Here is a 23,770-nt window from a genome sequence, read left to right as displayed (position 1 = left end):
AGGTGCAGTGGTAAGATGAGATGAGAACTAAGATACAGTAGAAGAGTAGAGGTGTAGCGGTAAGGTGAAATTAGATGATAACTAAGGTACAGTAGAAGAGTAGAGGTGTAGTGGTAAGATGAGATGAGAACTAAGATACAGTAGAAGAGTAGAGGTGTAGCGGTAAGGTGAGATGAGATCTAAGGTACAGTATAAGAGTAGAGGTGTAGTGGTAAGGTGAGATGAGATGAGATGATAACTAAGGTACAGTAGAAGAGTAGAGGTGTAGTGGTAAGGTGAGATGATAACTAAGGTACAGTAGAAGAGTAGAGGTGTAGTGGTAAGATGAGATGAGAGCTAAGGTACAGTAGAAGAGTAGAGGTGTAGTGGTAAGGTGAGATGATAACTAAGGTACAGTAGAAGAGTAGAGGTGTAGTGGTAAGATGAGATGATAACTAAGGTACAGTATAAGAGTAGAGGTGTAGTGGTAAGGTGAGATGAGATGAGATGATAACTAAGGTACAGTAGAAGAGTAGAGGTGTAGTGGTAAGGTGAGATGAGAGCTAAGGTACAGTAGAAGAGTAGAGATGTAGTGGTAAGGTGAGATGATAACTAAGGTACAGTAGAAGAGTGAAGGTGTAGTGGTAAGATGAGATGAGATCTAAGGTACAGTAGAAGAGTAGAGGTGTAGCGGTAAGGTGAGATGATAACTAAGGTACAGTATAAGAGTAGAGGTGTAGTGGTAAGATGAGATGAGATCTAAGCTACAGTATAAGAGTAGAGGTGTAGTGGTAAGGTGAGATGATAACTAAGGTACAGTATAAGAGTAGAGGTGTAGCGGCAAGGTGAGATGAGAGCTAAGGTACAGTATAAGAGTAGAGGTGTAGCGGCAGGGTGAGATGAGAGCTAAGGTACAGTAGGGTAGGAGTTCTCAGCAGGTTGCTATCAGCTGGAGGTAACCCTGACCCTGTGGTGAGGAATGAGACTGGACTGGTTCACAGGAAGCCAGAGTTACTCTCTCTTTTCTCTCCCTGACAAAGAACAAAGAGACCCTTTTTCCCAGAATATTGGTGTGTCGCGTGTGCCAAGACATACTTCCGTTCAATCACCTCTGAGGATTCTAAGAATTTAATTTGCATCTCTCACTGTGACATCTATCATCAGTGAAAAGACACAAGAGTGAGGGAAACATTGGCACACACTAAAAGAAAAAGTAATGCACCATGTACATACAATGTTGACAATCCATTCTAGCCAGGTACTTCCAGAGAGTGTTTATGGGGTCAGCCTATGGCGGCCTGCTAGGCCAAGTGCTAAGCACCATATATATCTACTGCAGAGGCTTGATGTCCTTGTTGATAAGAGGGCTGGAACACTGTGACATCATGGTGACATTGATCAGTACTCCTGTCCCCTTTGCCATTCGCAGAGCCACAGATGCATTCAGAATACCAGAGGGCATAAATGAAGGTGTATTTACATACTTTGCAGCTTTGAAACCCCTATGAGAGTCGTCACTGAAATAAAACACAGATTTCTTATTAGGATTAAGCAGAGTGTACTCAGAGACTAATAGACAATGGTCTTTACTGTTTACTGGAATTCATGTGGAAAGAGCTGCTGGACCATGTTACACAGTCCTATAAACATAGGGGTGTTGCATAGAGTATCTCACGCTGATCTCTGGTGTCTTTCAACACATCATGACTGAATGCAGATTTAAACAATGCCACAGCTACACGTTTCCCTGACTTCCCATACAGTGTGTGGTGTTAAAGGGTCAAAAGGGTCAGAGGAAAAAAAGGTCAGTCACAGAGAAGCAGGATATCTGAAGGTTGCTTGCTATTTTCACCACAAATATTGGGAATTAAAGGTTCAAACATGTCCCAGAAAATGCTAATAGAGTAATTCCAGAAGTGGTTTCAGTGTGGAAGACACAATCACACGGAAGGTTTTGATCCAGAACTGGCTATGCAAATGTCTCAGTGGGTTCAGCAGCACAGGTGGAGAGAGGAGAGGAGGTTGTATGGGATGGAGGGGTTGAGAGAGGGGTGGAGATATGGGTAGAGGAGTGGAGAGAGGGGTAGAGGGGTTGAGAGAGGGGTGAAGAGAGGGGTAGAGGGATTGTAAGGGATGGAGAGGTTGAAAGAGGGGTAGAGATAGGGGTTGAGTGGTGGAGGGAGGGGTAGAGAGGTTGAGAGAAGGGTATAGGGGTGGAGACATGGGTGGTGGGTTGAGAGAAGGGTGGAGAGGTAAAGAGAGGGGTGGTAAGAGAGGGGTGGAGAGGTAAAGAGAGGGGTGGAGAGGTAAAGAGAGGCGTGGAGAGGTTGAGAGAAGGGTGGAGAGGTTGAGAGAGGGGTGGAGTGGTAAAGAGATGAGTGGAGAGGTTGAGAGAGGGGTGGAAAGGTTGAGAGAGATGTGGAGAGGTTGAGAGAAGGGTGAAGAGGTCGAGAGAGGGGTGGAAAGGTTATGAGAGACGTGGAGAGGTTGAGAGAAGGGTGGAGAGGTTGAGAGAGGGGTGGAAAGGTTGAGAGAGACGTGGAGAGGTTGAGAGAAGGGTGGAGAGGTTGAGAGAGGGGTGGAGTGGTAAAGAGATGGTTGGAGAGGTTGAGAGAATGGTGGAGAGGTTGAGAGAGGGGTGGAGAGGTTGAGAGCCGTACCTCTGCTGATCCTCTGCTTCTCTCCAGACAGGATACCAGGAGTATCAATCACACTGATGCTCTCCAGAACAGGGTTGGGCAGCTGGGCACACACAAACCTACAGGACATAAGACAAGATTTAAGAAACACTTAGATAGACCAACACTGAAGAATTACAGAGCATACATGATCAAATCTGACACAGAAAAAGAGTCGGACGGACATAAGACAAACACTCCCAGACTGACACATAGACACACAGACAGATAGTTGGGTTTTCTTCATGTAAAACAAAGTATTGACCACTTTGGACACAGTTTGTCTTAGGATTCAAAAAGGCAACTGGTAATGTTTGACATTCAACCATGTTCCAACTGTGACATTGGCTTTTTCTTATCTATGGAAACTTGTTCACACTGATGTCGGAAATACAACTGATAATAAATCAGAATGTTAGATACATAGTTGAGCTGAACTCTACCCTTTACTCTTGGAGTCTTCACTGCTTAGGGATCGTGCATTATACACATGTTTATCTGTTTAAACTGTTTTCTGAGCCAAGGCAAAATTCTGTATACTTACTGTGGTACGACAAAGAGCGGCCGTAAGCCAAGAACCCTAACAAATCTTACTCCACACATTTGTTCTGCTACTTAACATCAGAGCCACCTGCTGAAACCATCACAAACCATGTGTTCATATCATCTCCCTTAGGACACACGCTATTAGACCACAGCCTTGTGCTGACATTGGAAGCCCTACGTTGATTGCTCCCTCAACCTCTCGTGATCCAAAGTATGAATAGCATATTTAAGACTTCATATGTAATAAGGCAATAAGCAGCGAGCCCTTTTACCCAGAACGAGGTGTGAGGTATGTATGACACGCGTTACATCAGATGATAAGGGTTAACAGACCCATTGACGGTCTGACACTAAAAGGGGAAACACCTGGACGGCGAGCAGAGGGAAATTCAATCAGAGGTGGAATGTAGAGCTTGTGTAGCAGGTCTCTCCTCGTGGCATGATATCATCCTGTGACATGATATCATCCTGTGACATAGTAAACACAGCTACCGTTGAGGCAGGCTAAACTTAACTTTCACTCTCGCTCCTGCACTCAGTCCGCCTCCCTCCCTTTCCTTCTCGCAAGGACTGTGAGTTTCATGCCAACTGAGAAATATTTAATACTTTGGCATCAGTAAGCTAAGCAACTTTCATTGCTTCCCTACGTAAATCAAAGCAAATTGGAATTTCAAATTAAATTGTAATCTGAAACTTATTGGAAACTCAGCAGGAGCACAGAGAAACACTCACATGACTACCTCGTAGAGTTTCAGAGAAATCTTTTGGCCATTTGAGCTCAAAGCAAGTTTGAAAAACGTATTCTCCCAGGGGCCTTTAGAATGTGGAACTCAAAAAACTGATGCACAGTATTGATATTCAATGCTAATAAGTTACTGAACATTCACCATTCTATCTTTGATTGAGAGATGAGCTTAAAGTTGTCTTAACTGATTTTCACTTTTCTGACTGCTTGCATGATGATGAGTTTCTCACACGACTGGCCTATTTGGGAGATGTTTTTTCTCGCCTGAATGATCTGAATCTAGGATTACAGGGACTCTCCACAACTATATTCAATGTGTGGGACAAAATTCAGGCTATGATTAAGAAGTTGGAGCTCTTCTCTGTCTGCATTAACAAGGACAACAGACAGGTCTTTCCATCATTGTATGATATTTTGTGTGCAAAAGAACTCAAGCTTACGGACAATGTCAAATGTGATATAGCAAAGCACCTGAGTGAGTTGCGTGTGCAATTACGCAGGTACATTCCCGAAACGGATGACATAAACAACTGGATTCGTTATCCCTTTCATGCCCTGCCTACAGTCCACTTACCAATATCTGAACAAGAGTCTCATCGAAATTGCAACAAGCAGTTCTGTGAAAATTTAATTTAATCAGAAGCCACTGCCAGATTTCTGGATTGGGCTGTGCTCAGAGTATCCTGCCTTGGCATATCGCGTTAAGACACTGATGCCCTTTGCAACCACGTACCTATGTCAGAGTGGCTTCTCGGCCCTCACTAGCATGAAAACGAAATACAGGCACAGACTGTGTGTGGAAAATGATTTAAGACAGACTCTTTCCAATACAACCCAACATTGCAGAGTTATGTGCATCCTTTCAAGCACACCTTCTCATTAACCTGTGGTGAGTTATTCACAATTTTCGATTAACAAATAAGATGGTCCAATAAAGAGCAAAATGATTGATTATTATTATATTATTATTTGTGCCCTGGTCCTATAAGAGCTCTTTGTCACTTCCTACGAGCCGGGTTGTGACAAAAACTCCCACTCATTCTTATGTTTAATAAACATGTCGTTTAGTGTGTGTGTGGCAGGCTTACAAAGATGGCCACAAACAACATTTGAGAGTTCGCTGACCCTGGTGCTAGAGGGGGTACGCAGCTGGAGGTTGAATGTTTGAAGTTGTACAGGACTATAAAAAGGGAACCACTGATATAGATGAATAAAAAACACTACATGTGGACTGTTATAGTCTCACCTGTTGAGAAATGCGTTTCCGAAGGCGTTGAGCTTCCTGAAGGGTTTCTTGGGGTCGACCACCAAGGCATTGCCAGGGATCAGCCCCTCCGTGTCTCCATGCATCACTGCAATGAAGGAGTCCGTGGTGGGCTCGGGCCCGATCCGCATTCCAGGGAAATCCTGCTCCAACAGGTACCTGGGGAGTAATAGGAGACATGGATCTCTGGTTATGCTTTTCTTTATTGTCCACTATCTTAGTTGACCTGTTACTTTACAACCCCTATACACCTGCCCTTTACATGGCAAACTTGTACTAATGCATCTTTTAAAATAAAATATTAGCAATGTTGAATTATAGGGTCACGGTCCAAGAATTTATACTTGAATGAGTCTGAATTGATATCACAGATGTCAAATCTCTTCTAAATAGAGATTTGTGTGTAATATTGTAAAGATTTAGTATAATTCTATAGAATGTGCAGAATCCTACAAATGCATTGAATCGTAAATACTTGATTTCTCTGGTGATTCGTTACTCAAGGCAATAAATTGTCATTTTAAACCACTTTCAACACTTAAAGCACTAACAGATGTGAGGTCAACCAGCTTATACTCTATGTATCCACTCTACACACACCCTGTCATAGGGGTCAACAGTGCTGGCTAGTACAGTTTCTCTGTATACACTGTTTAACTTCATAATACAGTGCCATTGCAATGATAGATGTGAGGAGCACTGACACAAGCCAGAATATATTGTCTTACTGTCCAGACCCAGATGTTTATCCTTCCCACTAGGGTTGGGCGGTATCTAGATTTCCATACCGTCATACCGTTTCTGTACCATACCGGGGTATACGGTATTACCGGAAGTGAACACAAGGGGCGCTATACCCCCCCCCAAAAAAGTATATACATTTTTGACTCCCAAAATAATTTAGGCAACAAGGATTTTGATCCAAGTGGGGATTAAATGTCTCTACTATCACCAAGAAGCTTGGTCTTGACATCTAGCTACTTCGCTAGATAGTTAGCAAACCAAATGAATAGCTGGAGCCCTGAGCTGCATATCCTTTATTTGACACATCTTAGAATTGTTCCAGTTATTCTTAACTTATAGTTATAAGGAGTGGCGTAGCATGCACCCCCGCAGCCCCCGTGAGACGTTGGTGACCCCAACCCCCCGCATTTAAAAAAAATATATATATTATTATTGTTATTGTTATTTATGGCATTTAAAATCATACCGTCGGTATTTTGAAATACCCTGGCGTGCGGTATAAACGGTATACCGCCCAAGCCTACTTCCCACAGCTCTGCCACTGAGGCTTCGGTGAGATGAATGGAGGCAGAGGGACTGTGTTATGTCCATCATGATGGCAACGTTAATGAATGACCTTGTGTGTGTGCAAGTGTGTGTGTGCGTGCGTGTGTATGTGTGTGTGCACGCGTGTGTGTTTGGAAACAGACTAGAGAGGAAAGAGCTAAGCCTGTGTGCTTTCATATCACTTAGGACTGAGGAGTCAGCACACACACACAAACACAGGCCTAGCTCTTTCACTGCCACTTTTCCTACTGCAGCCGCTGCTACTTGCTGCCACCACATAGGCACATCCTCTATGAATAATGCACCACAGCACAGGAAACTGAAGACGCTGCCTATGGCCCTATCCTGCAGGACAGTGGCCTCACATAGGGCACAAACCACAGACAAATGGAGAGTAGCCACACTAGCCCCAGTCCACCTCTCAGTTTCCTCTATCCCCAAGCCATTAGAGAGGCTAGCTCTGGAAACTCTTGACAATGGACTGAACCATGACCGTCAGAGGCAGAATAGGAAACCAACGCAAAGCCATCACCTCACTTGGTCAGTGCTGAACCGTAGCTGATTAAATATTCAAACATTTCCAACTTTTGAAACTGACATATATGGCTGGGATTCAGCATAAATGATTTGTCAATGCTTTATGATGCTTCAAAATATGATTTGGCAAAGTAAACTATAGAGTGCACAAGCAAAAAAAAAAATCTGTATAATTATATTAAAAGCTTCCAGAGATGAGAAAGATTTTTATCCGGGGAACTGTGATCCATATCCAATCCAGTCTTGTCCAGGGATTGGTATACCTGGAATACAGCGTAAGCCTGGTACAATCGCAACCAGAGAGACATTTCAGGGATTTCTCTCTCTGTCTGTACCAAGGGACCACGACCACGTCTGGTTACAGAATGTTATAATAGCGCCAGAGGAGATGGCTGCTGTTTTACGATCCCCTAAACAATTGTGATATTGTGTGTTGTTTCATGTTATTTGTAACTTATTTTGTACATAATGTTTCTGCCACTGTGTCTTATGACTGAAAATAGCTTCTAGATATCAGGACAGTGATTACCTCACCCCGTACTGGAGGAATACTTTTTTTTTACTGAGGAATGGGAAGAATTTACTTCAGACATCCGACAAGGCCCTCATCCCTGTCATTCATAGGGGAAAGAGACAGAGATATCAGGGACGAACGTCTGGGTGCCTTGTAAGGATCCGATGGTGAGTGTGTAATCTCCCTTTACCATCGGTCCTATTAGCAAATGTACAATCAATAGAATTTTTTGGGAAAAACTACGATCACGTGTATATCCTACCAACGGGACATTAAAAACTGTATCTTATGTTTCACAGAGTCGTGGCTGAACGAAAACATTAATAACATACAGCTGGTGGGTTTTACGCTTTTTCGGCAGGATAAAACAGTGGCGTCTGGTAAGAGGTGGTCTATGTTTATTTGTAAACAACAGCTGGTGCACGAAATCTAAGGAAGTCTCAAGGTTTTGCTCGCCTGAGGTAGAGTATCTCATGATAAGCTGTAGACCACGCTATTTACCAAGAGGATTTTCATCTATATTCTTCGTAGCTGTCTATTTACCACCACAAACCGATGCTGGCACTAAGACCACACTCAATGAGCTGTATATGGCCATAAGCAAACAGGAAAATGCTCATCCCGAGGTGGCGCTCCTAGTGGCCGGGGACTTTAATGCTGGGAAACTTAAATCTATTTTACCTCATTTATACCAGCATGTTAAATGTGCAACCAGAGGGACAAAAACTCTAGACTACCTTTACTCCACACACAGAGACGCATACAAAGCTCTCCCTCGCCCTCCATTTGGCAAATCTGACCATAATTCTATCCTCCTGATATCTGCTTACCAACAAAAACTAAAGCAGGAAGCACCATCGACTCGGTCAATAAAAAAAGTGGTCAGATGAAGCAGATGCTCAGCTACAGGACTGTTTTACTAGAATAGACTGGAATATGATTCTTCCGATGGCAATGAGGAGTACACCACATCAGTCACTAGCTCCATCAATAAGTGCATTGATGACGTCGTCCCCACAGTGACCGTACGTACACACCTCAACCAGAAGCCATGGATTACAGGAAACATCGCACAGAGCTAAAGGGTAGAGCTGCCGCTTTCAAGGAGCGGGACTCTAACCCAGAAGCTTATAAGAAATCCCACTATGCCCTCCGACAAACGATCAAACAAGCGTCAATACAGGACTAAGATTGAATCATACTACAACGCCTCCAATGCTCGTTGGATGTGGCAGGGCTTGCAAACTATTACAGACTACAATGGGAAGCACAGCCGCGAGCTGTGGCAAGTAACACTGAAACACGAGGCAAGTAACACTGAAACATGCATGAGCGCATCAGCTGTTCCGGACGACTGTGTGAGTAAGACCTTTAAACAGGTCAACATTCACAAGGCCGCAGGGCCAGACGGATTACTAGGACGTGTACTCAGAGCATGCGTTGACCAACTGGAAAGTGTCTTCACTGACATTTTCAACCTGTCCCTGACTGAGTCTGTAATACCAATATGTTTCAAGCAGACCACCATAGTCCCTGTGCCCAGAACACTAAGGTAACCTTCCTAAATGACTACTGACCCATAGCACTCATGTCAGTAGCCATGAAGTGCTTTAAAAGGCTGGTCATGGCTCACATCAACACCATTATCCCAGAAACCCTAGACCCACTCCAATTTGCATACTGCCCCAACAGATGCACAGATGATGCAATCTCTATTGCACTCAACACTGCCCTTTCCCACCTGGACAAAAGGAACACCTATGTGAGAATGCTATTCATTGACTACAGCTCAGCGTTCAACACGATAGTGGTAAGGGTAGGTAACAACACATCTGCCATGCTGATCCTCAACACAGGTGCCCCTCAGGGGTGCGTGCTCAGTCCCCTCCTGTACTCCCTGTTCAAGCATGACTACATGGCCAGGCACAACTCCAACACCATCATCAAGTTTGCGGATGACACAACAGTGGTAGGCCTGATCACCAACAATGATGAGACAGCCTATAGGGAGGAGATCAGATACCTGGCCATGTAGTGCCAGGACAACATCCTCTCCCTCAACATGATCAAGACAAAAGGAGATGATTGTGGACTTCAGGAAAAGGAGGACCGAGCACGCCCCCATTCTCATCGACGGGGCTATAGTGGAGCAGGTTGAGTGCTTCATGTTCCTTGGTGTCCACATCACCAACCAACTATCATGGTCCCCCTCAGACGACTGAAAATATTTGGCATGGGTCCTCAGGTTCTACAGCTGCACCATCGAGAGCATCCCAACTGGATGCATCACTGCCTGGTGTGGCAACTGCTCACCCTCCGACCGCAGGCACTTACAGAGGGTAGTGTGTACAGCCAAGTACTTCACTGGGGCCAAGCTTCCTGCCAATCCAGGACCTCCATACCAGGCAGAGTCAGAGGAAGGGCCTAAAAATTGTCAAAGACTCTAGCCACCCTAGTCATAGACTGTTCTCTCTGCTACTGCACGACAAGCAGTACCGGAGCGCCAAGTCTAAGCCCAAAAGGCTTCTTAACAGCTTCTACCCCCAAGCCATGAGACTCCTAAACAGCTAATCAAAGGGCTACCCAGGCCCCTCTTTTACACTGCTGCTACTCTCTGTTTATTATCTATTCATGGTCACTTTAACTCTACCTACATGTACACATTACCTAAATTACCTGGACTAACCGGTGCCCCCGCCCATTGACTCTGTAGCGGTACCCCCTGTATATACTGCAGCATCGCTATTGTTATTTTACTGCTGCTGTTTAATTACTCAAAAAATGTTTTTTACTTCATTAACACTTACAGCATTTCACTATAAGGTCAACACCTGCTGTATTCGGTAGGGCATGTGACAAATAACTTTCGATTTGATTTTGATTTGTTTTAGTTTCACTGTGGATTTCAAAGGACTGCCTAATTAAGATCACTCATTTTGCCAGATTGAGACAGAACCCTACCAACAAACCCACAGCCAGCTGTCATTCTCACCCACATATGCAAAATATATGCAAAAAATATATGCAAAAGCATGAGAACAAAGCTCTACTCATCTCCTGCTATTCAATTACATAACCGCAATATGATTACTTGATTGCAAATAAGTACTACAACCTAAAGCTAATAGCTCATTTAGGAAGTGCCCCAAAGCTTTTCAGACCTTACAACCTGATCCTACACAGTAATTGCTTTCCGTGGCCAGGGGCATTCTCTACATGATTCCAGACTGATGTCTCACACTTGCCTCTCTATAACTCCTGGACTAGTCGCTCTGGAAACTATTAGTGACTATAAGTTGCTATAGCAATAACGGAACGGATTGGAGGGTTGGAGACAGCAGGGTTTATCAGTGACACCAGAGGACTGCATCTCACCATTGGTGAGGGCGGCAGGGTAGCCTAGTGGTTAGAGCGTTGGATTAGTAACCGGAAGGTTGCAAGTTCAAACCCCCGAGCTGACAAGGTATGAATCTGTCGTTCTGCCCCTGAACAGGCAGTTAACCCACTGTTCCTAGGCTGTCATTGAAAATAAGAATTTGTTCCTAGTAAAATAAAGGTAAAATAAAAAGTTGGTCTTAGGATGGCAGGAGAAATATTAGCATGCACTGGTATTACTGCACAGCAAGAGGGAAGCACTTAGTCTCACTGGTAAAGTTTGATGTGGAAACATGATACAAGTAGAGAGCAGGAAAAGGGTACTAGGCTACACATCTCAACACACAGAAGAGGTTCAACTACTTTCTGCCTTTCATATGCCCATACAGCACATATATCTGATTTTAGTTAATTATACACTGAACAAAAATATAAACTGTAAAATGCTGGTTCCAAGTTTCATAAGCTGAAACAAAGGATCCCAGAAATGTTCCATACACACAAAAAGCCTATTTCTCTCAAAATTTGTGCACAAATTTGTTTACATCCCTGTTAGCTAGCATTTCTCCTTTGCCAAGATAATCCATCCACCTGACAGGTGTGGCATGATCATTACACATGTGAACTTTGTGCTGGGGACACACAACACAATGCAACATATTTTTGTTTTGAGGGAGCGTCCACTTAGCATGCTGACTGTAGGAATGTCCACCAGAGCTGTTGCAAAATAATGTAATGTTCATTTCTCTAAGCCACCTCCACATAATTTTAGAGAATTTGGCAGTATGTCCAACCGGCCTCACAACCGGTGACCACGTATAAACACATCAGAACCTCCACATCTGGCTTCTTCAACTGCGGGATCATCTGTGACCAGCCACCCAGACAGATGATTCCTGCACAACCTGTCAGAAACCATCTCAGGGAAGCTCATCTGCGTGCTCGTCGTCCTCACCAGGGTCTTAACCTGACTACAGTTTGGGATCGTAACTGACTTTAGTGGGCAAATGCTCAGCTTTGATGGCCACTGACACGCTGGAGAAGTGTGCACGGTTTCAACTGTACCGGGCAGATGGCAGACAGTGTGTACGGCTTCGAATGGACAAGTGGTTTGCTGATGTCAACATCGTGAACACAGTGCCGGTGGGGTTATGGTATGAGCAACCATAAGCAACAGACAACGAACACAATTGCATTTTATCGTTGGCAATTTGAATACACAGAGATACAGTGACAAGATCCTGAGCCCTGTTGTCGTGCCATTCATCAGCCACCATCACCTCATGTTTCAGCATGATAATGCGCGGTCCCATGTCGTAAGGATCTGTACACAATTTCTGGAAGCTGAAAATGTCCCAGTTCTTCCATGGCCTGCATACTTACCAGACATGTCACCCTCGATTATGTTTGGGATGCTCTGGATCGATATGTACGACAGCATGTTCCAGTTCCCGCCAATATCCAGCAACTTCGCACAGCCATTGAAGAGGAGTGGGACAACATTACAGAGGCCACAGTCAACAGCCTGATCAACTCTATGCAAAGGAGATGTGTCACGCTGCATGAGGCAAATGTTGGTCACACCAGATACTGACTGATTTTCTGACCCATGCTCTGGGTATCTGTGACCAACAGATGCACATGTGAAATCCATAGATTTGGGCCTAATGAATTGAAATTGTTGCATGTTAGGAAAGAAAAATGTTCAGTGGTTAAAGTCTAGACATGCATAGAGTTCCCATGTTGTTACTCTGGGGGTAAAATTTTTATTTAATTCATAGTTCTATATTTGGCATGTTTGGCTGGCAGTCATGGTGACCGTTATTAGATCAAATGAGTAACCTTCACTGCATGGAAGCTCGATTTAATTCTAGCCTCCCATCTTCAAAACAAAGTGTGCTTTGTCATAGGCTCAGAGAGACCATAACACTTGCTTTTAGGTCCAATGTTTCTGCATCTGCCCTTGTATTCCTTTGATGAGCACTAAGTGGGATGGTCGGAATACCATTAAGCAGTCCATAGGGAAATGTTGGAATTTAGCATGGAAACATGATCTGTTTGATGGTCATGGACAAGTTTGCAGACAAATCATTGGAGTAGCTGACATTCCTGTGTTTGGGCTGTGACTACAAGGGAAAATTGATGCAGCTAATTAGTGTAATATAAGAGAAGATATACACTATATATACCACAATTATGTGGACACCACTTAAAATTAGTGGATTCGGCTATTTCAGCCACACCCGTTGCTGACAGGTGTATAAAATCGAGCATACAGCCATGCAATCTCCATAGACAAACATTGGCAGTAGAATGTCATAGGATGCCACCTTTCCAACAAGTCAGTTTGCAAAATGGATGTCCTCCTAGAGCTGTCTCAGTCAACTGTAAGTGCTGTATTGTGAAGTGTAAACGTCTAGGAGCATCAGCGGCTCAGCCGTGAAGTGGTAGGCCACACGAGCTCACAGGATGGGACCACGAGTGCTGAAGTGGGTAGCGGGTAAAAATCATATGTCCTAAGTTGCAACACTCACTACCGAGTTCCAAATTGTCTCTGGAAGCAGTTAGCGCAATAACTATTCACCGGGAGCAACATGAAATGGGTTTCCATGGCCGAGCAGCTGCATACAAGCCTAAGATCACCATGCACAATGCCAAGTGTCGGCTGGAGTGGTGTAAAGCTCACTGCCATTGGACTCTGGAGCAGTGGAAACGCGTTCTCTGGGGGTGATGAATCACGCTTCACCATCTGGCAGTCCGACGGATTAATCTGGGTTTGGCAGATTCCAGGAGAAACGCTACCTGCCCCAATGCATAGTGCCAACTGTAATGTTTGGTGGAAGAGGAATAATGGTCTGGGGCTGTTTTACATGGTTTGGGCTAGGCCCCTTAATTCCAGTGAAGGGAAATCTTAACGCCACAGCATACAATGACATTCTAGAAGAGTCTGTGCTTCCAACATTGTGACAACAGTTTGGGGATGACCTGTTCCTGTTTCAGCATGACAATGCCCCCGTGCACAAAGGGAGGTCCATGCAGAAATTGTTTTTTGAGATCGGTGTGAAATAACTTGACCCGGCCTACATAGAGCCCTGACCTCAACCCCATAGAACACCTTTAGGATGAATTGGAAAACCGACTGCGAGCCAGGCCTAATCGCCCAACATTAGTGTCCGACCTCACTAATGCTCTTGTGGCTGAATGGAAGCAAGTCCCTGCAGCAATATTCCATCATCGAGTGGAAATCCTTCCCAGAAGAGAGGAGGCTGTTATAGAAGCTAATGGGGGACCAACTCCATATTAATGCCCATGATTTTGGAATGAGATGTTCAACGAGCAGGTGTCCACAAACTTTTGGTCATGTAGTGTATTTTGAACACACCGACAGCGGCATTGCATTTTGGTACACCAGAATTACGTTCATTTCCAATGAAACACTGCGTTTGCCTTGCAGCATTGTGTTGCAGAGGCAGTTTCAATGCATTCGGTGTGGTGCATACGTTGGATTTATAGAACGCATGCGTCAAAGTGTATGCTTTGACAGCTTGACAGAAATGGTAGCAGAAGGTGAATGTTGAACTTTGTTGCACACATATCCAGATGCTACTGTTTTGCGCAACGACACCGTCGGTGTGTTCGAAGCGTTAGTCCATATGAGATGGAAATGTGTCCTCTGATCATTTTCCCAACCCCTCCCATATACAAACACACATTAGGTTTAAGAGGCTGGAGAAGAGTAACATGTAATCATAAAATGAGAATTATGGGATGATATCTATAACCATATAATAACAAGCGGTTGAAAAAGCACACAATTGTCATACTTCAGTTAAAGTACCTTAATAGATAATGACTCAAGTAAAAGTGAAAGTCACCCAGTAAAATACGACTTGAGTAAATGTCTAAAAGTATTTGGTTTAAAATATACTTAAATACCAAAAGTAAATGTAATTGCAAAAATATACTTAAGTATCAAAAGTCAAAGTAAACATAAATAATTTCAAATTCGTTACATTAAGCAACCCAAACGGCACAATTTTCTATTTTTTTCTTTATTTACGGATAGCAATGGGCACACTCCAACACTCAGACATAATTTACAAGCAAAGCATTTGTGTTTAGTGAGTCCGCCAGATCAGAGGCAGTAGGGATGACTAGGGATGTTCTCTTGAACATTGGATAATTTTCATGTCCTGCTAAGCATTTAAAATGTAACGAGTACTTTTGGGTGTCAGGGAAAATGTAAGGAGGAAAAAGTACATTCTTTTCTTCAGGAATGTAGTGAAGTAAAAGTTGTCAAAAATATAAAATACTAAAGAAAAGTACAGATACTAAAAAAAAAGAATACTTAAATAGTACTTTTTTCTTAAGTACTTTACGCCAATGATAATAACATATGATAACACTAGATTCCCATAATCTACTTATATATTTTTGTAAACTCATCTATAAAGTACCAGGTATAAATAACCAGGAAAGCATTTTTGTCTGTTTGAATGTGTTATCCCTCTTTTCAGGTCAGAGTACTGTGTCAATATTTGACCTGTGTCTGCCCAAGGTTGAACTGCAACACAGACAACCATCCAGTCAACCCCAAAACTAACACATTTATCTCCCTTGGATCATTTTTGTTGTTCAATAAAAGCTCATGTTTGCATCAAACTGTGAATATGCAGTGTGTCTGCCATGCATTTCATGTCCCCTCTGTTTGCATATCAGACCATAACTCACTAGTGTTTTGGCCCCCTGACCGGCAAGCAAAGCACCTACCAGTGACATTTCAAACACAGACCTACCGTATGAAGCTGGTCTTTCCAGTGGAATACTGCCCCACAAGGAGAACCATGGGTTTGTTGTCAAAGTCGGCATCCTCTAAGGCGGGCGAGTGGAACTCGTGGAATTTGTAGTGTTCCTCCAATGGCAACAATTTGGTTTTGTAGAGCTTCTTGAGGCCATCGCTGACTGTCTGAAAGACCTCAGGATCCTTCTTCCTCCTGTCATCGGTACCCAACCAGCTGAACATGATGCAATTCGATAATGGACAACCTTATACTCTATAGAGATCTCTATTTTTCTATTTCTATTCTAGTCTTCTATTCAAATAATTCGGAGGATCTCTTTGTCATTGATTTAGTAGATGGTTTGTTTTTCCTTTCAATCAAACTATATGCAGACACATCCTTCAATGGAAGCGTTCGTTCCTCAAGTCCTTACAAGCCAAACACGAGACACAGATGCATTCAGACGACTATAAGCCAGCTAATTAACTAGACACATACTAGCGATGCTAAATCATTTCTACATGCATATTTTCATATCACAGCGATAATGCACGATTTTCATTCAGGCTGTAGAGGAATTCCAAAAATGATGCACGTATCAAGCTTAGCTGTCAAATTGTGATCTCGTCTTACATTTGAATACTGAAGCGGTTGAAGCTTCAAAATTACTGTCCTAAATAATAGACCTTTCTCGAGTCAAATGAAGAAACAACAAAATAGCTATAATAAAGCACTATTCCTACTGCTGCGTAGAATGTTGTGCGGTCACTGGCTTCCCCGGCTTCGTTACTGCAGCAGATTTAAATGCCTGTCTGACAACGAAACCTGATCCGAAAGGAAATGCCCAACTACTGGCAAAGCCCCTCCCAGTATTACAACGACTGAAGGCAGTGATGGCAGCGCCATATTGGCGGATGAGGGACAAGTTGAATCTATCCATCTCATTGTTGGTGCTCCTCTAGCGGTAATACAGAGTAACCAGCAAGGCGTAATTACAACATCGAAATCGCTACATTGTATCAGTCATCAGCTGCATCGTACATTACCAAGGAAAATAGAAAAGCACTATGTCAACATTTTCATATGCCTACGTGTAACAGTATAACTTTAGACAGTTCCCTCGCCCATACCCGGGCGCGAAACAGGGACCCTCTGCACACATCAACAACAGTCACCCAGGAAGCATCGTTACCCATCGCTCCACAAAAGCCGCGGTCCTTGCAGAGCAAGGGGAACCACTACTTCAAGGTCTCAGAGCAAGTGACGTCACCGGTTGACACACTATTTAGCGCGCACCACCGCTAACTAAGATAGCGTTTCACATCCGTTACATACGCATACATTATATTGCTTATGTCATTTGATGTATTTATATATTTTATATCAAAAACTTAAAACAATATTTTAATAACATGTTCACAAAAGTGCTTACAAAAGGTGTACTGATGATGCAGAGTCCACAAAGGATGGAGGGAATGACGGAAGTACAAATTGAAGAGAGGATACAACAATTTGTCTCAAGTGTATGGTAGGTCCACAGTGTCGAATGTAGCCTACAGTGATGTCAAAAGTCGTAGCTTTGTCCAAATTTGGAGAGAGGGGGTAGAAGGCCAGCGCCATAGTAGGACATACACTGAGTGTACAAAACATTAGGAACACCTGCTCTTTCCATGACATAGACTGACAGGTGAAAGCTATGATCCATTGTTGATGTCACTTGTTAAATCCAATTCAATCTGTGTAGATGAAGGGAAGGAGACAGGTTATAGAAGGAATGTTGAGCCCTGAGACAATTGAGACATGGATTGTGTATGTGTTCCATTCAAATCAAAACAAATCACATTTTATTGGTCACATACACATGGTTAGCAGATGTTAATGCGAGTGTAGCGAAAGGCTTGTGCTTCTAGTTCCGACAGTGCAGTAATATCTAACAAGAATTCAAATAAATTCACAACGACTACCTTATACACACAAATGTAAAGGGCTGAATAAAAATATGTACATATAAATATATGGATGAGCGATGACCGTGCAGCATAGGCAAGATGCAGTAGATGGTATAGAATACAATCTATACATATGAGATGAGTAATGTAGGATATGTAGACATTGTTAAAGTGGCGTTATTTAAAGTGACTAGTGATACCTCCATTTATAAAATGTATCAAAGTGGCAAGAGATTTGAGTCTGTATGTTGGCAGCAGCCACTATGTTAGTGATGGCTGTTTAACAGTCTGATGGCCTTGAGATAGAAGCTGTTTTTCAGTCTCTCAGTCACAGCTTTGATGCAACTGTACTGACCTGGCCTTCTGGATGATTGTGGAGTGAACAGGCAGTGGTTGTTGTCCTTGATGATCTTTTTGACCTTCCTTTGACATCGGGTGCTATAGGTGTCTTGGAGGGCAGGTAGTTTGCCCTTGCGGTTGTGGGTCGGAGCAGTTGCCGTACCAGGCGGTGATACAGCCCGACAGGATGCTCTCGATTGTGCATATGTAAATGTTTGTGAGTGTTTTTGGTGACAAGCCAAATTTCTTCAGCTTCCTGAGGTTGAAAAGGCGCTGTTGCGCCTTCTTCACCAAGCTGTCTGTGTGGGTGGACCATTTCAGTTTGTCCATGATGTGTACGCTGAGGAAATTAAAACTTTCCACCTTCTCCACTTCAGATGGTGAATGGGCAAGATAAAATATTAAGTGCCTTTGAACAGGGTATGGCAGTTTGTGTGTGTAAATAACAGCAATGCTGCTGGGATTTTCACGTTCAAAAGTTTCCCCTGTGTATCAAAAATGGTCCACCTCACAAGGCATTACTAGCCAACTTAACACAACTGTGGGAAGCATAGGAGTCAACATTGGCCAGCATCCCCGTGGAACACTTTCGACACCTTGTAGAATCCATGCCTCGATGAATTGAAGCTGTTCTGATGGCAAAGGGGGGAGAAACTCAATATTAGGAAGGTGACCCAATGTTTGTAAACTCAGTGTCTATCCTTCTCCTTACAGACTATTTTGCATACCAGTATGACACCTGCTGGACTACATTTAGGCCTACACTAGTTTATATAATGGTTTATGGATTATTCGAGGACTGACTACCACTAGATGGTGTAACTAGATGGTGTAACAAGACAATACTTTTGTGATCCATTAGCGTTTTATTTTTTAAGTCTAGAAGTTCCCTCTAGAAGTAAATCTTAGTGTCATTAGACAATATCAAAAGTACAGTATAATATGTACAAGTTTAAAATGCAGAGTGGCGAATGCATGTGTATCTGAAGACTAAAGAAGTAGGTCCTAGCCTATGCCCAAACCCACTGAATTGTCGATAAAGATCGATTCTATTTTCTATTATATTCTATTCTATTAGTCTTCTGTAACCACACCTCATCTCACCTATGTTATCACCAGTATTATAATAGGCTTCCGTATAGCTCTGGAAAAACACAAAAAACTGGAGCTGAACTAGGCTACATAATTAATTAAAGACTATATCCGTTAAATTGGGTGGAATCAAGTTCTATTGATATAAGCATTGCAAGTAGAATATACTACAAATCCTTGTACATTATGATTTGCACGGTAGGTGGTGCTAAACCAATTCGGATATTATAGGTACCCCGCCAACCTCTGATTTTGTTCAAACTGGACGGCATCAAGTGTCGTACCTCGTAGCTCCAGCGAGTCATAGCGCACAGCCTAGCTATCAGTTCGGTCATAGAGAATCTCGCAACCAGGGCAGTCATTGTGCACGCGTCTGGAGCAAGCGGACGTGCAGCGTTCGAAAAGACGAACCAGAGAATGAGGGTAGAGCGCAAAAGCACGTCTCCACAACCGACTTTCCTAGAAATGTGCTTCTCGTAGGTTGCCCCGCCAATAAAGGGGCGATATCTGCTCCAGGAACTCATAGGAAAATGAAACGGCTTTCTCGAAAACTGACTTTGGCTCTGGTGGTGCTTTGTTGGACTGCTGCACTACTGTATTTGATACTCCTAAGTAGGCAGCAAGTATCAGACCTGGGCACCAAAGACGCACAGTACAGACAGGTAAGCAGCACTATCATTCCTTATCCTGTATCATCGCATCTAAGCTATATCCCACATGCAGGTAAGATAAGTTCCTATGCATTTAGCAATAGTGCAGGCTAAACTCGGACCAAGTGCATGAGTGCGCGCAGGTAAAATGTAGGCTATGTTTGCGTGTGTCTCTGTAAAACAAAATATTTAGGCTCGAGAGGGTGTCAGAATTTCCAATCAGGTGTCGTCTTACAGTGTATCACGGCTTCTGCTCTACATTGCTTTCTAGAAGTTTGCACATTAGCCAACAACCAGTTGTTTCTAACTTTTTTTATTCGGGTTGACTGAATGTGTCCATCCCATCCCATACAGTATGTATTGCAAAGTGCAGTTTCAATTGGTTATAATGAAGGTTTAGATGCGCTTTCTGTACATTCCGAACAGAAACGAAAATACTGTATAAATAATCCTAGAATATATAACTGCATAAACATCTGATATATGTAATGGCACGTTCACAAAGAAGTCAGACGCTCACTAAATTGGTATGAACAAAAGTTTCACTAAAGTGTAGGCTACTACACAATTTATTAAACACTGATATAATACATTCCTCAAATACTTGCATTTCTTAAAGCCTCAATAAAATAATTTAAAGCATAACCAAAGATTTATGCCTATTAGTCTTTCTGTTCTGTAACCTACTCTTGTCTGAAAATTCAGCATATGTGGTTCCTGTGTGAGCTGATGAACATAATGTGATGGAATAATAATATATCTACCATTACCAAGACAGCCAGACAGTGGCAATTATAGCTATAAAAGGTGTAACCTTTTACAGCGCTCACATTTCTGTGCTTATTACTCCTATTTTATACTTAACAAAAAAATAAACACAACATGCAACAATTTGAATGATTTTACTTAGTTGCCGTTCAATTGAAATGAATTCATTAGACCCTAATCTATGGATTTCACATGACTGTGAAGGGGCACAGCCTGGGAGGGCATAGGATGTGTCACTGCCTGGTATGGCATCTGACCGTAAGGCGCTACAGAGGGTAGTGCATATGGCCCAGTACACCACTGGGGCCAAGCTTCCTGCCATCCAGGAGCTATATACTAGGCGGTGTCAGAGGAAAGCCCAAAAAATTGTCAGAGACTCCAGTCACCCAAGTCATAAACTGTTTTCTCTGCTACCGCACGGCAAGTAGTACCGGAGCACCAAGTCTAGGACCAAAAGGCTCCTTAACAGCTTCTACCCCCAAGCCATAAGACTGCTGAACAATTAATCATATGGCCACTTGTTTTGTACACTGCTGCTACTCGCTGTTTATTATCTATGCATAGTCACTTCAATGTACAAATTACCTCGACTAACCTGTACCCCTGCATATTGACTCGGTATCGGTACCCCCTGTATATAGCCTCGTTATTGTTATTTTATTGTGTTACTTTTTATTATTTTTTACTTGAGTTTATTTGGTAAATATTTTCTTATCTCTTTCTTGAACTGCATTGTTGGTTAAGGGCTTGTAAAGTAAGCATTTCACAGTAAGGTCTACACATGTTGTATTCGGCGCATGTGACAAATAAAGTTTGATTTGATTTGACTTGGGCACCTGGTCCACCCACTGGGGAGCCAGGCCCAGCCAATCAGAATGAGATTTTCCCCAGACAGAAGTTCTCCTCAGTTTCTTCAGCTGTCCAGGTGGCTGGTCTCAGACGATCTTGCAAGTGAAGAAGCTGGATGTGGAGGTACTGGGCTGACGTGGTTACACGTGGTCTGCGGTTGTTAGGCCAGTTCGACGTACTGCCAAATTCTCTAAAAATACATTGGCGGTGGCTTGTGGTAGAGAAATGAACACTCAATTATTTGGCAACAGCTTTGGTGTTCATTCCTGCAGTCAGAAAGTCAATTGCATGCTCCCTCAAAACTTGAGACATCTGTGGCATTGTGTTGTGTAACAAAACTGCACCTTTTAGAGTAGAGGTCGGCCGATTATGATTTTTCAACGCCGATACCGATACCGATTATTGGCGGACCAAAAAAGCCGCTACCGATTAATCGGCCGATTTCTTTTATTTTTTTTATTTGTAATAATGACAATTACAACAATACTGAATTAACACTTATTTTAACTTAATATAATACATCAATAAAATCAATTTAGCCTCAAGTAAATAATGGAACATGTTCAATTTGGTTTAAATAATGCAAAAACAAAGTGTTGGAGAAGAAAGTAAAAGTGCAATATGTGCTATGTAAGAAAGCTAACATTTCAGTTCCTTGCTAAGAACATGAGAACATATGAAAGCTGGTGGTTCCTTTTAACACGAGTCTTCAATATTCCCAGGTAAGAAGTTTTAGGTTGTAGTTATTATAGGAATTATAGGACTATTTCCCTCTATACCATTTGTATTTCATTAACCTTTGACTATTGGATGTTCTTATAGGCACTTTAGTATTTCCAGTGTAACAGTATAGCTTCCGTCCCTCTCCTTACTCCTCCCTGGCGCGAACCAGCAACACAACGACAACAGCCACCATCGAAGCAGTGTTACCCATGCAGAGCAAGGGGAACAACTACTAGAAGGCTCAGAGCGAGTGACGTTTGAAACGCTATTAGCGCGCGCTAACTAGCTAGCCATTTCACTTCGGTTACACCAGCCTCATCTCGGGAGTTGATAGGCTTGAAGTCATAAACAGCGCAATGCTTGATGCACAACGAAGAGCTGCTGGCAAAACGCACGAAAGTGCTGTTTGAATGAATGTTTACGCGCCTGCTTCTGCCTACCACCGCTCAGTCAGATACTTAGATACTTGTATGCTCAGTCAGATTATATGCAACGCAGGACATGTTAGATAATATCTAGTAATATCCTCAACCATGTGTAGTTAACTAGTGATTATGATTGGTTGTTTTTTATAAGATAAGTTTAATGCTAGCTAACAACTTACCTTGGCTTACTGCGTTCGCGTAACAGGCAGTCTCCTTGTGGAGTGCAACGAGAGAGAGGCAGGTCGTTATTGCGTTGGACTAGTTAACTGTAAGGTTGCAAGATTGATCCCCGGAGCTGACAAGGTGAAAATCTGTTGTTCTGCCCCTGAACAAGGCCGTTAACCCACCGTTCCTAGGCTGTCATTGAAAATAAGAATGTGTTCTTAACTGACTTGCCTAGTTAAATAAAGGTATTTAAAAAATATTGTTAAAAACATTTTAAAAATCGGCTCCCAAAAATACGGATTTCCGATTGTTATGAAAACTTGAAATCGGCCCTAATTAATCGTCCATTCCGATTAATCGGTCGACCTCTATTTTAGAGTGGCCTTTTATTGTCCGCAGCACAAGGCGCACCTGTGTAAAGATCATGCTGTTTAATCAGCTTCTTTATATGCTACACCTGTCAGATGGATGGATTATTTTGGCGAAGGAGAAATGTTCACTAACAGGGATGTAAACAAATTTGTGCACAACATTTGAGAGAAATAAGCTTTTTGTGCATATGGAACATTTCTGGGATCTTTTATTTCAGGTCATGAAACATGGGACCAATACTTTACATGTTGTGTTTATATTTTTGTTCAGTATACAAAGTCAGCTTTAATGAAACTATTTACACTTTTCCCCTTGACTTCAAATTTGTTTTGTTGAAGTGCAGAAGACAGATTTCATTATATTTTGTTAGCCAGTTATTCTGGTATATATGCTGGGTTTTGTAAAGTTGTCGACGGCAAATGCTTAGGGTCAATGAGCAAGTGAGTGCTTTTCAGTGTAGGAGCTGAATGGTGGAATTAGACGTGTGAAGTAGGCACTCAAGTCTGGCTTGATTGATTCAGCATCAAAATGGTAGAAGGGCCTCTATCAACTGAAGAAGAACTAGCCTGAGAGGGTTGTTTGGGGTTCTGGAGTTGGAATGCTCATGCAGAGCAGTGTCAATGTGGGGGAAAATATTGAAATCAATTCAATAAATCTATTTTCAAGAAGCTGAGTCATGGGTTGAAGGGTTGCAAAAAATGATTTGTGGAGTGTAACTGACAATTAACC

At 42.7% G+C, this 23,770-nt stretch overlaps 2 protein-coding genes across 3 annotated transcripts in view; one reads left to right on the top strand and one right to left on the bottom strand.

The window, feature by feature from the left end:
* Positions 1-16,528, bottom strand: part of ehd3 (EH-domain containing 3) — a 37,595-nt gene extending 21,067 nt beyond the window's left edge. Inside the window, exons 1-4 of one of the 2 annotated variants that reach the window (XM_029631408.2) lie at positions 16,343-16,528; positions 15,725-15,922; positions 5,195-5,371; positions 2,640-2,737 (exon numbers count right to left, since the gene is read on the bottom strand). In XM_029631408.2, the coding sequence (XP_029487268.1) occupies positions 2,640-2,737; positions 5,195-5,371; positions 15,725-15,922; positions 16,343-16,344 (475 nt within the window). In that variant the 5' untranslated portion in view covers positions 16,345-16,528. Of the gene's footprint in view, positions 1-2,639; positions 2,738-5,194; positions 5,372-15,724 lie in introns of both variants that reach the window. The other variant, XM_029631407.2, reaches the window with a different exon arrangement.
* A 2,836-nt stretch (positions 16,529-19,364) lies between these two features.
* galnt14 (UDP-N-acetyl-alpha-D-galactosamine:polypeptide N-acetylgalactosaminyltransferase 14 (GalNAc-T14)) overlaps positions 19,365-23,770 on the top strand; it is a 125,526-nt gene continuing 121,120 nt past the window's right edge. Inside the window, exon 1 of the mRNA XM_029631406.2 lies at positions 19,365-19,751. Coding sequence (XP_029487266.1) covers positions 19,620-19,751 — 132 coding nt within the window. The 5' untranslated portion in view covers positions 19,365-19,619. The remainder of the gene's footprint in view (positions 19,752-23,770) is intronic.

This window comes from Oncorhynchus nerka, linkage group LG24, assembly GCF_034236695.1.
Source record: "Oncorhynchus nerka isolate Pitt River linkage group LG24, Oner_Uvic_2.0, whole genome shotgun sequence".
NCBI classification, from domain to species: Eukaryota; Metazoa; Chordata; class Actinopteri; order Salmoniformes; family Salmonidae; genus Oncorhynchus; species Oncorhynchus nerka.
Note: the sequence above shows the minus strand (reverse complement) of the source record. Positions and strands in the feature narration are given on the sequence as shown.